Source organism: Thamnophis elegans, chromosome 6, assembly GCF_009769535.1.
Source record: "Thamnophis elegans isolate rThaEle1 chromosome 6, rThaEle1.pri, whole genome shotgun sequence".
Lineage (NCBI taxonomy): Eukaryota > Metazoa > Chordata > Lepidosauria > Squamata > Colubridae > Thamnophis > Thamnophis elegans.
In genome coordinates this window covers 52,204,034-52,218,509 of record NC_045546.1, presented here as the reverse complement: position 1 = coordinate 52,218,509, position 14,476 = coordinate 52,204,034, and the positions used below count along the sequence as shown (strand labels likewise).

The 14,476-nt window shown below is 36.7% G+C and overlaps 1 protein-coding gene across 2 annotated transcripts in view; it reads left to right on the top strand.

Moving 5' to 3' along the window:
• RCAN1 (regulator of calcineurin 1) overlaps nucleotides 1–12,429 on the top strand; it is a 32,423-nt gene extending 19,994 nt beyond the window's left edge. For both annotated transcript variants that reach the window (XM_032219597.1, XM_032219598.1), the window contains exons 2-4: nucleotides 3,118–3,291; nucleotides 7,558–7,717; nucleotides 8,777–12,429. In XM_032219597.1, the coding sequence (XP_032075488.1) occupies nucleotides 3,118–3,291; nucleotides 7,558–7,717; nucleotides 8,777–8,949 (507 nt within the window). In that variant the 3' untranslated portion in view covers nucleotides 8,950–12,429. The remainder of the gene's footprint in view (nucleotides 1–3,117; nucleotides 3,292–7,557; nucleotides 7,718–8,776) is intronic.
• The last annotated feature ends 2,047 nt before the right edge of the window (nucleotides 12,430–14,476 follow it).

The window sequence follows — 14,476 nt, the reverse complement described above, 5'->3', positions numbered from 1 at the left end:
TTTAGTTGTTAATTTTTCCATATTTTATGTTATATTCTGTTTCAGTTCCAATATTTTACTCTATGCTGTATTTGTCTTTCATCTATTTCTACATTCCTTGGACCTCAAATAGCTGTAGTTGTAAAGGAAAACCTTGCATTTTCCTGAATATTTTAGTGTTCAAATTTTCATTTAAATGCTAAAATAATTATAATAATTCTAAAATAAAATAAAATAATTACTAAAACAATTACAATGATTATTTTAGATACAATTAAATAATCTCTTCCATGTGAATAATTTTATTGTTGATTTGAATATTTATTTATCAGCTATAATATTTTTAAAATCCTAATCATTCAGTTACTGGTTAATTTTTCAGGTTAGCTAAACTGAGATAATTATATTTTGCTCCTGCTGGTGAATAAAAAGTAACATATAAAAACGCTTTCTCCTTTTAAATTCCACTCCTAGTTCTTCACTATAAATTGTAAAGATAGCAACTATTTTTATTAATCTTGAAAACATAAATGTGGGTTGGATGTGTGCTTAACATTTCTAATGGCTATTCCAATAGCAGTGCCTCAGTAGGAAAGGCAGTTGTTGGCAGATTTATTTATATAAAGACAGACTAGTAAAAGTTATATTTTGGAGGGCGAGCAACTGTTGTATTTATGAAGTTCTTTTTAAATACAGACTTCACTTCAGATATTGAAGCACCCAGTATCCTCATTAAACTATATCAAGTTTTACCCTGCATCTTCTTCATCTACTAGTTTTGCATATTTCTTATATTGTCACATATTATTAGGATGTGCTATATAGTTTCTATAGAGTTGCTCATACAACCAAAACAGCATTACCATCTTCTTGCAAGAACCATCCTATAGGTGTGGCTATAGCTGCACAGCAAGCAAGAAGAAGGTCAATAAAATAGCATATAATTTTCATCCAAGGGATGACTTGGAAAGACAAAGAGTGAGTTAGATGTTCTGATTATGTAAGAAGCAGCTAGCTACCTCTGTACGTGATGCTGATTTTCCTGGAACAGGATGATGGTGATAGAAATATATCTGTTAAACATTTTTCATAGATCTGTTAAAGTCTGTGTCAGTAACACATTCAGTATAGCTTAAGTAGCTCCTATTTAAATTTTACATTTTAGTTACTGTTTTTGAAATAACTGTCCTTTGAATTGGATGATATAGATAAAATTTGCAGCCCTGCCAAACAGATAATCTTCCAAAGGACATTGAGCAATTGTATTGATAGTAGTAGTATTTAATAATACCAGTATATATGTTGCCTTATTGTCCCATTCTTCAGGCTACCCCAACATTAAAAATTAAAATATTTCAATTTAATCCAATAGTTTATGGGGTGATTTTTGTGGTCTATGCTAAGTCATGGGATAATCGTATAGCCTTTGTCTATTCTGATACTGTAAGAGCCATGGTCGCACAATGATTAGAATGCAGTACTACAGGCTAACTCACTGCTCACTCTAGGAATTCAATTCTGAGCAGCTCAAGGTTGACTCAACCTTCCATCCTTCCGAGGTTGGTAAAATGAGGACCCAACTTGTTGGGGGCAATATGCTGACTCTGTAAACCGCTTAGAGAGGGTTGCAAAAGCATTGTGAAGCAGTATATAAGTCCTAAGTGCTATTGCTATTGCTACTATGGATAACATAATTGGAGGATTCCTCCAAGTGATTCTGAATGTGATCTGTTCCCTACTCTGCAACTGTAACAGTTTAAAAATAAACAAACAAAAATATGTTATGCATGAGTTGTAGAGTCACTAGTTTATAAGAAAAGGAGTGTCTTTATGCAATTTTCAGTCTTTTCTCTGCATTCTGGTTAGGTTTGTATGTAGTAGCCCATACCTTATCGATGTTCATGTATAATTAGAATAGAAACCTGCCACTGGGGGTGCTATATTTCTATATAGAAATAAAGGATCCCTTTACCTAGTTAAAACAAAGGTGTGTGCAGTTTAGTACTGATCAAAAATGTTCTTAAGAGAAAACAAAGTAGGGAAATTATGCAGAACATGGCTTCTTAGATTTTTCCCAGTCCTCCTCCTATACATCATTGTATTGTGTTATATCCATATGTGTTTCTGCTTTCCTGTTGTGTTGTGTCTGCTGTTTTTGCCCATGTATGCATTGAAAACCACAGGGCGGGGAGCATATGCTCTGAGTCACGCGACCAGAAGGGAGAGGGAACCTTAGAATGGGGTAGTCACAGAATTTTGAGCTGCTCCTCAGTTGCCCCTTCCAGAAGATTATCGTGTAACTTTTTCTTTTTCTTTGCCACTCCAAACTGAATCTATCTTGAGAACATGGGTCTTCTTTGCACTAATATATATAGCAAGGGAAATTTGGGGTGGGGTTGGAGGTTAACGCTACCAGACATACAGGCAAGTGGAGGAAGAGGGAATGAACCTTCCTGGGAGCACTAGCAAGCTGTCACATAAGCATTTTGGAAATAAAGTATAGAGCCGTGATGACGAACCTATGGCATGCGTGCCACAGGTGGCACACAGAGCCCCCTCTGTGGGCACACGAGCCATTGCCCTAACTCAACTCCACCATGCATGCACACGTGCCTACCGCCGGCCAACTGGTTTTCGAGTCCTGTGCATGCGCAGTGGTCGTGTGCACATGTGCGGGGTGGGGGAGCACAGGGTGTTGAATGTGCATGCACGGGGTGGGGGAGTGTGAGGGGCTACACGCGCATTGCATATAATTGTGTGCACACGTTTTCGGCACATGACAACAAAAGGGTTAAAAAGAGATTTTAACAGTGAGAGAGAGAACTGGATCATTACATTTGTTTTTATCTGGATTTCTATTTAATTAAAGTACCATGCAGTTATTAACCATTAAAAATTATAACTCAGTAACAACAATTGGGCAAGGTCTTGGTAGCTGTACTCAAAACTTTAGAGGCATAAGAGCCCAAGTATGCAGAAAATGTGCTTGTGTTTTGGTTTGTAGATGCATTATTTATGAATTGTACTTACTTCAGAAAGCGAAACTGTCTTGAAATACTTCTGTCTTTGTTTATAGATCAATAAGTGATAGGCATAAATGCTGTATTCTTGTTAACTGTTGACATGTTTATTTTTCAGGGCAGATTTGAAGCTCTGTTTAGAACATTTGACAAAGATGTCACCTTTCATTATTTCAAGAGTTTTAAAAGAATAAGGCTAAACTTCAGCAATCCTTTATCAGCAGCTGAGGTTAAAATTCGGTTACACAAGACAGAATTTCTTGGAAAGGAAATTAAACTATATTTTGCTCAGGTAAGACAAGGTAACCAGTTATACTTTAAAAGCTTTTTAACCAGTTCTTATATTTTTATTTTTTGCTTAGTTTTCCATTCCTCTAGTGTTCTGCAATTAGAATACATCATGTCTACTCAATATATGAGCTAGAAATCAGTGAAACTTACATTATTTATAACATAAGTTTCACTATTTCTATCTACTTTGCATGTATCTATTCATCTATCATATGTACGGTTTATTTGGTTAGCTGATATTTTAAAACATTCAGAGATTCTTCAGAAAAAAGGCACATGTTGTGTGGTCTGCTTTTCTAAAAAGCTTTTCCACTTATCTATTGATTCTCTAGTGATATTAATAGAGACTTTTATAAGTAGAGCTTCCAGACCACCAGTTGAGAGCTAAACTCTGTGTAGATTTGGTGTTTGGCCGCCTACTTCAGGAATTGAAATAAAACCTGGCAATTAAAAATTACTTAATAAATTATGGATTCTGGGAGATGCGGAATTATCACAGTTGATCCCTAAATGTATGTCTAAAAAGAATAGGAAAATTGAGCTTGATATCAGGGTATTATCTTACTCACTCCATCTCAGGATTTAAATTAGGACATAAGTATACCTGAATGTTTTAATTTTTATATACCATATTTTTTGGAGTATGAGATGCACCTTTTTCCCTCAAAAAAGAGGCTGAAAATCTGGGTGCATCTTATACACTGAATACAGCATTTTTTGCCTCCCAAAACCCCTCCCCTTCACCAAAATGGCCGTCCAGAGCCTCTAGGAAGCTTTTAGAGAGCTCCTGGGGGCTGGGGAGGGCAGAAATGAGTGGAAAATGGCCTGGTTTTGCTCAATTTTACCCCAGCCCCCAGGAGAACTCTATAAGCTTCCTAAAGGCTATCCATGCCTTTTTTTTTAATATAAAAAACGGGCCGTTTTTTGCTTGTTTTTCCCACCTCCACTCCCGGAGCACTCTGCAAGCCCCCTAAAGGCTATTCATGCCTTTTGGGGGGGGATTGGCCCATTTTCACAAAAAATTGGCCATTTTGGGGGGGGGGTTGCAGAGTGCAAAAACTTTTTAAAAAATTTGCCTCTTCAAAACCTTGGTGTGTCTTATACTCCGGTGCATCTTATACTCTGAAAAATACGGTAGACTACTTAACAGGACATATTCTTTAGGTAACACAAGCAATAAAGTAATAAAATCAATATTAAAATATAAGAACAGAGGCAATAAATAAAAATAAATTATGCATGGTTAAAAGCTCAAATAAATAGGAATATAACAAAAAATCTACCAAAGGACAATTTGTACATTTGCAAAAATATTCACTACAGATAATATTGTTTAGACTCCATTTACAAATAACGGGAAACAAAAGTCACCTATGCTGTGAAGTGAGAGGGTCTGAGTAGTCAAAGTATTGCATGAGTTGCTAAGGGAACATGTAATCTAGAATGCTTTTTAAAATAGAAATGTGCTATAACCAAAATGAGTTATGAAATTGATATGTTCTTGTCTGTTGGTACTGATGATCTATTTCAAAATGCTTTATCAGAAGCTATCAGTTATCTTACTTTTGGAATTGTTTTTCTAGTTTGAATTGTCCTCTAAATAAGCACACATAAGATACTGATCTGTAATTTCCATTACTAACTGCTAATAGCAAGATCAACTGGGTTTCCATGCTTGCTATGGGAGAGGACAAGTGTCTTGTACAAATAACATAACCAGCAACCTTAGCATGCAGGCTGGTTGTGGAGCTGAATCAGTCTTTGCCATCTTGACCTGTAATGTCTGCCATTCTTACTGATTTTCCTCAACCTCAGTGATTATTATGACATTCTTCTAGAACAGCTATGTAGATTGTGAACTCAGGTCACAATGTACCGTTTGTACCTATAAAGTCATGTTTCAAGGATAATATTGTTCTAGCATTTGTCTTCTCTGATTGTAGAGTTCATTTATTTTTGCTCTTGCCTAGTTCTTTCAACAAAATTATTCAATATGAAGATAATATTGGATGATTATATTTACAGCCACAGGACAATTAAACTGTAAATTTCTGTGTGGTCACATTTTATTCTTAATAATATTTAATATCTGTATGAAATAGTTGGCCAAGATCAACATCTTTTTTTGAGATTTGGAGTGAGTTATCATGAGGATGCCCAGCTCTGCTTCTCTTGATTATGTAAACACATTTGATCAGCATCTGGATGCACTGGTAGGTTGAGTGAGAGCCAGTAAGCTGGTGCTGAATGAAAACAAGACAAAGGTACTATGAAATTAAAGAGGTTGTCCATTCTTGACAGGGTTTCATTCCTTCTGAGCTTGTGATTGCTCTTGGAGTAATCATTACCGTGTTTCCCCAAAAATAAGACAGGGTCTTATTTTTAACTCACAAAATATGGCTTAGGCCTTATTATGAGGGTTTATTGTTTTGGGGTTGCTGGGCAGCTGCTCTCTTCTGAATGGGCTCCCAAATAGCCGGGCACAGCCTCATGGCCTCATGGCAGCATCGCAACACAGCAACCATGAAACGACCACGCTCACGAGCAGCCACCCAGCAACCCCCTTTCCATTGCCCAGCTGGAGAGGGGGGTTGTGTGAGCGGCTGTTCAGCTCTCACTCATGTGTCTCCCAACCTCACAATGCCCTGGCCCAGCTCTCTCTGCAGAGCCAGGGCACCTCCGCTGCTGCCACCGGCAGCGGCAGCGGAGGTGCCCTGGCTCGGCGGAGAGAGCTGGGCCAGGGCATCGTGAGGCTGGGAGGCACGTGAGTGAGAGCAGAACAGCCACTCGTGCAACCCCTCCCCCTCTCCAGCCATGCAGAGCGCCATTCACTGGCATTTTGAAGGCACCAAGCCACGGGAGCCGGGCGGCAGCGAACAGGTGCTCATGTGGCTTGGTGAAACCCCTAGGTCAGTGAATGGCGCTGTGCCCGGCTGGAAAGGGGTTTTGCCAGGTGGCTGCTTATGAGAGTGGTCGCTTCATGGCTGCTGTGTTGCGCTGCTCCGACAGCGCAACACAGCCTTTCGCTCATGAGGCTGTGCCAGGCTTCTTCAGGAGCCCGCTCACAAGAGAACAGCCGCCCGGCAACCCCCCTCTTCAGCTGGGCACAGAGCCGCTCACCAACCTAATGGTATCCCGAAGGTGCCAAGCAACGCAATCACCTTTGCCTCCCCCCCGGTTCCCACAGCTTGGCACCTTTAGGATACCACTAGATTGGTGAGTGGCGCTCTGCTGGCTGGAGGTGGGGGGTTGTCCAGGGGGCTTATTTTTGGGGGAGGGCTTATATTTTTGCCCACCAGAAAAATGTGGCATGGCCTTATTATCAGGACATGTCGTAATTTCGGGGAAACACAGTAGCCACGAAGGGACAAGTGGAAAAGTGTAACTTTTTCAGAACATCACCAAGATTTAGTTTTAGACTTGGCCAGATTGATCTGTGAGCTGTTAACCTGAAAATGAGATTATTACAGTGAGCTTTTACATGAAGAGGCCTATAAAGTTGGTCCAGATGCCAGAGCTGAGTACCAAAGACTAAAGGACAGGACGTTGCTTGAACATATAAATCTGCTTAAAGGAAGTGGACTAACTGCCTGTCTTGTTACCAAGCCAAATTCAAAGTATTTGCATAAAACCCACACAGCCTTTTCTCATTAACTATGATTTAGTGTCAACGCTCAAACCCAGAGGTAGGTTGCTCCCAATTCGGCCTGGATCAGGCAAAGCTGTAGTAGTAGCATTGGAAGGCTCCGCCCACTCGCCCGGACACTTCTGTGCATGTGCATAAGCATCAATCGTGTGCACGCAAGAGTGCACCCAAACCAGTAGTAAAAAAATTGACAAACCACCACTGCTCAAACCTTTTATATTTTTGAAGTTTTATTTAATTAGTCAGGTTTTTAACTGAAGCTATGATGCTCTATTCTTGGTCTTAATATTGTGAAGATTCTATTTTTTTTATGTCTTGAGTATTTATTGTACTCAATCCATGAGTAACCCAGCACATTATATGAGCCTGATCTTTTCTAGTTTTTCACACAAAGAGATAGTTGCCACTGCTGTAAGAGTCACTTTAATGAGTAGATTCCTTAAAGCAGTGGCATTGCTCTTTCAAACTTGTACAAAAGCCTAAAATATGATCCAGCTCTTTTTATAAATAGAAGTGAGGTGATGTGCAAAAAAGCTGAACTATATGAATGCCATCTTTTTCATTTAATTTCATATAATGGTCATAATAAACATAGGAATGCATTTTTTTATAACTTTATAGAGATTGCATATTGGAAGGACACACTTAGCACCACCTGATCCAGATAAACAATTCCTGATTTCTCCTCCAACTTCTCCTCCTGTTGGTTGGGAACAAGCAGATGATGCTAGACCTGCTATTAATTATGATCTTTTATATGCAATTTCCAAATTAGGACCAGGTAAGACATTTTAAATCTGAATTCTTAATAACTCATATTCGTGTTATTTTTTTCCTATTTAATTTATTTAAATGTGTGTGTGTGTGTGTGTGTGTGTGTGTGTGTGTATAAAATGTATGCTCATAAAATATGGAACTTTATTCTAGACTTCCATGTGAGTCTGGAAAAAAAGGCTGCTTAAGAAGTTGCTCTATTATCCATTAAAATACATGCTTAAAGAAGTTGTATACAAGTAGTCCTTGACTTACAACTGTAATTGAGCCCACAATAATAGTTGTAAGGTAAATAAATAAATACTCCTTTAAAATTTACCGTATTTTTCGGAGTATAAGACGCACCAAGGTTTTGAAGAGGCAATTTTTTTTTAAAAAGGAGGTAGGTAGATAGAGGGATAGAGAGAGAGAGAAATACAGTGGGTACGTAGGGAGAGAGAGAGTAGGTAGGTAGGTGTTTCCAGGTGTATTTATCCATGTGCTGGAGAAGGAAATCACTGACAATTTGCAGCACCTAAGACTTTGTTTCTGCTGGCACAGCACTTGATAAATCTAAATCTCATCAATCAGTTAAAGAGCTTTCTAAAAGGGGAAAAAATGTTTTTGCACTCTGCAAACCTCCCAAAAACAGCCCATTTTTGTGACTGAAACAATCAGGAACTAGCAATGGAATCCGTAACTTTTTTTGGCCTATTATGCACCAGTTATAATGTAGTAAGAAACCAGATAGATTTACTTTGATTAAAGTAAAATAAATATAAAGGGGGGAATGACATTCATATGATAAATAAAACTAATTCAGTCAGTTCTAGTGCAATTCTTAACTCAAATAATAAAAGAGAATATTTTGTTCTATCAAAATTGAGAAGATGTTAGATATTTCTGAATTCTCTATTGGAAATCTGGGAGCAGCATTCTGGATTCAGAAAGGCAAGCAGCTAGGTATTAAACACCTCATCATGTTGTGGCTGTTTTAATCAATGGCGATATGCAATAAATTCAATTGGGAAATTGTATGTGCTATTAAGTATATTATTAACACTTACTGTTTTTAAATACATTTTAGGGGCTCAATATGAACTTCATGCTGCAACTGAAACTACTCCTAGTGTGGTGGTCCATGTTTGTGAAAGCAATGAGGATATTGAGTCAGAAGAAACAAGGAAAGTAGTCAAGAAACCAAAGCCAAAAATTATTAAAACTAGGCGGCCGGACTATTCTCCAACTTATCAAAGCTGAACTATATAAAGTTCTCAGTTCCAAACTGACATGCTCAAGGAGACTTTGAAGAGATAGCAGGACACACTTTGATGACGCTAGAGATGGAAGCAGATATTGTTATGTAAAGATCCTTTTCAGAAAGGGAAGTTATCATTTGTTAGTTGAATGGCTTATGAGACAGATTCCGGTGTGAACTTTCTGAATGGTTGTCTTGGAGACTAATCAAACTGGGGCATTGGGAGCAGAAATATATACTTTGTATTTAGGGAATTACTCAGATACTCCAGATATCTAAAATCTAGCACGATGCCTTCCCTGTTAATGTATTCATTCTGTGATAAATTCCTCTTAATTCATGAGACAATTATATTTCTAAAATACAGTCACTAGTGAACACATTGGAATCAATGAGTCATATAAATAAGTGTGTTAGGAATATCAGCTGGGCTAAAGCATCTGGAAATACAGCAAAATGTTTTTAAAATGAAGTAACAAATTGTTAGTCATTTTCCATATTGGATTTTTGTGCATGCATATAGATCTTAAAAAGTGAACTTGTTCAATTTGATCTGTACTTTTAATTTATGTTTTAAAATTATCTCAAATTTTCAACTTTCTTTCTGAATTGTTTGGTTTTTTAGTAGATTTTCAGTACAACTGAAAGCTTAGTGAAATAATGTTTCTTAATGTTAATTGCCAATGTATGGTTTTGTAGAAAATGTATAAAATATCTGTGCATCCTTTTAATGGATGAATTGCTTTAAGTTATTCTAAAAACATTAATACTGGTTTAAGCTACCTTGACCTCTTTATTGACTAGAAATAAAAGGAATTGCAAATACTGTTACAGTTTTCTCAACAGTTGAGAGGATATAAGCTTGTATTGTCCTAGTCACAAATGTATACATTTATAACTGTTGCTGTTAAGTGTTGTTAAAGTTGTTTGAGTATACTTACCTTGATAAGAAATATGAATTCTGGCATTTGAGAAGATGTAGTGCCTTTTTTCTCCTCATGAATTTCAAGAAAGATTGTTGCAACAATTTAGTGATTATTTCATTCCCAACACCACACCACCCCTCACCTTGCAGTGGCAGTAACTGTTTGATAGAAATATATTCTGCTTAAATATCATCAACTAAACCAGAGATTTTTAATCTTTCTTGATTTACAAGGGCCATTAGTGTTTCAGTAATTTTTTCATGGCAGCTGTAGACCAAAGGAAATGTTTTAACAATTTCATTTATTAAGTAGTTAGGTTCAAGTAGTAAGATTTTATGTCCTAACAACTTAATAGACATTGGGGGAAAAATACACCTAAATTCCAAGCACTTTTAAAAAGTATTCTTAAATAACCACAATTAATTAGTAAAAGAGTCTGTGTATGTTTGTACACACAATTTCTCAAATCGTGAAATCAGATTGGACACCTACACCCTCATTTTGTGTTCTACATTGATTTTCACACAATACCTGCTTTTTTTTCATAGCAACTGCCAAAAAATCAGCTCCACAAAGATTGGACATTGCAAACCCCAACTTTACAAAGAAATGGAGCAAAAATTTAAAATATTCCATGATGCCCCTGTGAGTTTGCTAACCGCACACAGCTTGGGAACTGTTGAACTAAAGTATAATTCCAAGCCCTGCATTCAAAGTCACAATGCTTTTCCTTAATACAGTACATTGTGGTAGATACTTAACTCCTTATTTGTTTATTTATTTACTGACTTATTGACTTACTGAGTATTCTTTACTAGGGCTGTGCAAATTACAGAAATGATTCAAACCTTAAGCCATTATAGTATCTTTCTGCTGTTTTTTAAAGTAACTCAGTTTATTTAATTATTGCATGTGAGCCTAAAAAGCAATGTGGCTGCTTTAAGAATCACATTAATGTTGATGAATCAATCCTTTAAAATAGCCATTTTGTTGCAGGTCTCTACAGAAGCCTGGGAAAAAAGATTGCTTTTCTGAATAGTAGATGCAGAGTTTGTACAAGATCTGAAATATTTCTTCCAAATTATTATCGAAGGATGCACTTTAGACCAATTAGCTATCACTGAAAGCCAAATTGTTTTTGTACCATATTGTCAAAAAAACCCTCAGCTGCCAAGAGGCATCACTTCGTAAATGTTTCTAGGTATTCCTTTGAAATATATTCTCAAGTGGATTGAAGAAGCTTTAAACAAAATACATTCTCCCGACTATGAAAAAGTGTTTTTCAGCCTTTTTATTTTCAGGCTGCTCACATTTTTTTTTAAAAAAAACCTGGTTAGGTTTTGTTTTTTGTTTGTTTAGTTTACGGATGTCAGTAGGAGACATGTTGAAAAGAAGCTATTTATTTACAAAAAAAATGATATGAGGGCTTTTCACTGTAAGTTTTTATACTCACAAATAGCCAATCTCAAATAAATAGCTTTATAAAGTCAGTAGTACAGAATGGCTTGTATTTTAATATTCTAGTTTTGCCCTACATGCTTGATAAATCTTTCTTAAACATACGCTGAAAGCTCTGAGGTCTAGAAGATACCATCTGTTTATATTTCACAAAAAATGTTAAATATGCTGAGTGTACTGTATATATATTGATCAGAATGTGGAACTTAACATCTCTGTGCCTGAATTTACCCATTCAGAGTAAGGCATCTGTAATGCTGCAGGATGTGGAACTCTTGAATAGGTATACTCCAGTGCTTTGCTTCTGTTTTATGTAACTTAATTGATTAAAACATTATGCAGAGTCCTTTGTTCTTGCCAAATATTACACTCAACAAAATATACTTTTTGAATTTAGGGTCTTTATTATTTTCATTACATTTGATACTGATTAATTAATAAGAGAAGCATGTCTTCCTTAGTTGTCACTAATATTTATACAAAGAATTTTACATAAATTAGAATATAAAATTAAATTTATAAGCAATTGTTAAAAATATACCAAGCATTACGTTTTCAGAATGTTATTTAATATGTCCCATGTTTATTTGCATGACAGGTAATAAGAATTATTTGGAATACTTCTTTTGTCCTGCAGGGAGTGCTAAATACCCAATAATATAGCATTAATTGCTGCAATAAGCTGGAGAAACATTCCATTTGACCTAGAAAACTCAGAACAAATGCATTATAAATTCCATTATGATGCATATTAAAATGTATTTTACCATCCCTGCCTTATTCCAAGGAAATTGTTAGTCATGCACATAATTCCTATTCTTATTATACACGCCACTGAATTATTAAACTTAATACTTAATAATATTTTGATAGCATGTGTAAAACATCAATTGTCCAGTTTTATCAAGTGACATTTTCTCACAAAAATGTTAAGCACCCCAAAAGTGCTACAATTGATTTATTTGATTTTTCTCCTCTTTTTAAGGAAAAACAGTGTTCTATATTTGCTCAGATGAGAAAGAATATATTTGTTTTGTACCCGTTTTATCTGTTTACAGTGACTCAATCCTGGAAAAATAAAATAATTATTTTTGCTGACCTTTATAGTTTCTGAGTGCAATCCTGAGTTGCTCAGGGTTATAATACATTGATAGATCTTCAGCATTAACCCATCCTGCCTGGGGAATTCTGGAAATTGAAATCCATATATCTTAAAGTTGCCAAGATTGAGAAACATTGCTCCAAATACTAGCTCATACAGTATATAAAGTATAGGTTGGATAAAATAATAGCAACAGCAATAGCGCTTAGACTTATATATCGCTTTACACTGCTTTACAGGCCCCTCTAAATGGTTTACAGAGTCAGCATATTGGCTCCAACAATCTGGGTCCTCATTTTACCAACCTCAGAAGGTTGGAAGGCTGTCAATCTTGAGCCTGGTGAGACAAACTGCCAAATTCTGGCAGCAGGAAGTCAGCAGAAGTAGCCTGCCATACTGCTTTCTAACCACTGTGCTAACATGGCTCCAAACAAACTTTATATGTGATATGTTTTTGCTAGGCATCTATTACTCCCTTAGTCCAGTGATGTGTCAGAGGAATAGAATATCTTCTATTTTGAGAAGCAACGTCTTTTCTTGTCTTGCAATTAACACGTTGACAGAATGTCCACTTTTCATTCTGTTAATGAAAAATGCTGCAACATTGGATCTTTCCAAGTGAGATCTAAGACTAATGTTGGTTTCAAGTCTTCTATCTGATGTACAGGTAGTCCTCAACTTACGACCTCAATTGAGCCCAGAGTTTATGTTGCCAAGTGCGATATTTGTTAAGTGAATTTTGCCCCATTTTACAACTTGCCACAGTTGTTAAGTGAATGAGTGCAGTTAAGTTAGTAACATAGTAAATCTGGCTCCCCCATTGACTTTGCTTGTCAGAAGGTTGCAAAAAATGATCACATGACCCCAGGACATTGCAACCATCATAAATATGAGCCTATTGTCAAGCATCTGAATGTAAAATGTGATCACTGGGATGCTGAAACAGTCATAAATGTGAAAAATGGTCATAAGTCACTTTTTTCAGTGTGGGACACTAAATGAACTGTTGTAAGTCAAGGACTGCCTGTTTTGCTGTGATAGAAAAAAGGGAGTCTTGGGTTTTCTATTATTGCATTCATGAGCCAGGCAGGACAGACTTGACAACACTGCTTAGTTTTGATGCAGTTCCTATTTCCTAATAACTAGCAGAATTGTAGAAATTACTTCAAGAAGAAAGTTTTGATTTCAACCATTAACTAATGTTGATTTGGTTAAGGAAGCCTGACTACTTCATGATTATTTGCACTCTTTATTTTATGAATGCAAGTTAAAATTTCCACCACCTTTTTTTTCTCTGATATCATTCAAGTTTAAAAATGGGTTTATTATGGTAATCTTGAATTTTTAACTAGTTTGAGTGTGAGAACTGAAAAACTAATTGAGCTTTAAGTCACATCAGCAGCAACCATCATGATCAGTGGTGGGATTCAGCCAGTTCGCACCTATTCGGAAGAAGTGGTTGTTAACTTTCTAGGCAGTTTGGAGAACTGGTTGTTGGAAGAAATCTCAATTTTGGTTTTTTCCACTTTACAGGGCTAATGCTGTACGGAAGGCAGGAAGGAAACATTCTGGTGTTGCTTCTAGCCTAATCTTTATTGCTCTGCTTACAGAAACTGCATCTCTGGTTAACCCTTATTACATTGTAACAGCTAAGATGAAGTGCCCATTGACCTGAGTGATGTTGGCCATGCACACACAGTCACATGACCACTGAGCCATGCCTACCCAGCTGGTTATTAGGGCACAGAACCGGTTGTTAAATTATTTGAATCCCACCACTGTTCATGATGTAAAACGTTAACAAGTGAAGGGGGAAATATTATCCTTTTAATGCACCCTGTATATATATTTGGATCCCAAAATTTCACACAACTGTGTAAGTTACTGCATTTGCATGAGGTCATCAGCTTACATATTCAGGCATTTGCCCCCCTGCAAACCCCCATGGGTGCGCTAACTGTGCTTGGTGAATTGTACACCTATTGAGTTCTGTGAGGAACTGACTGTAGTGTTTGCACACTTTGTTAGTTCAAGGCAAGATTA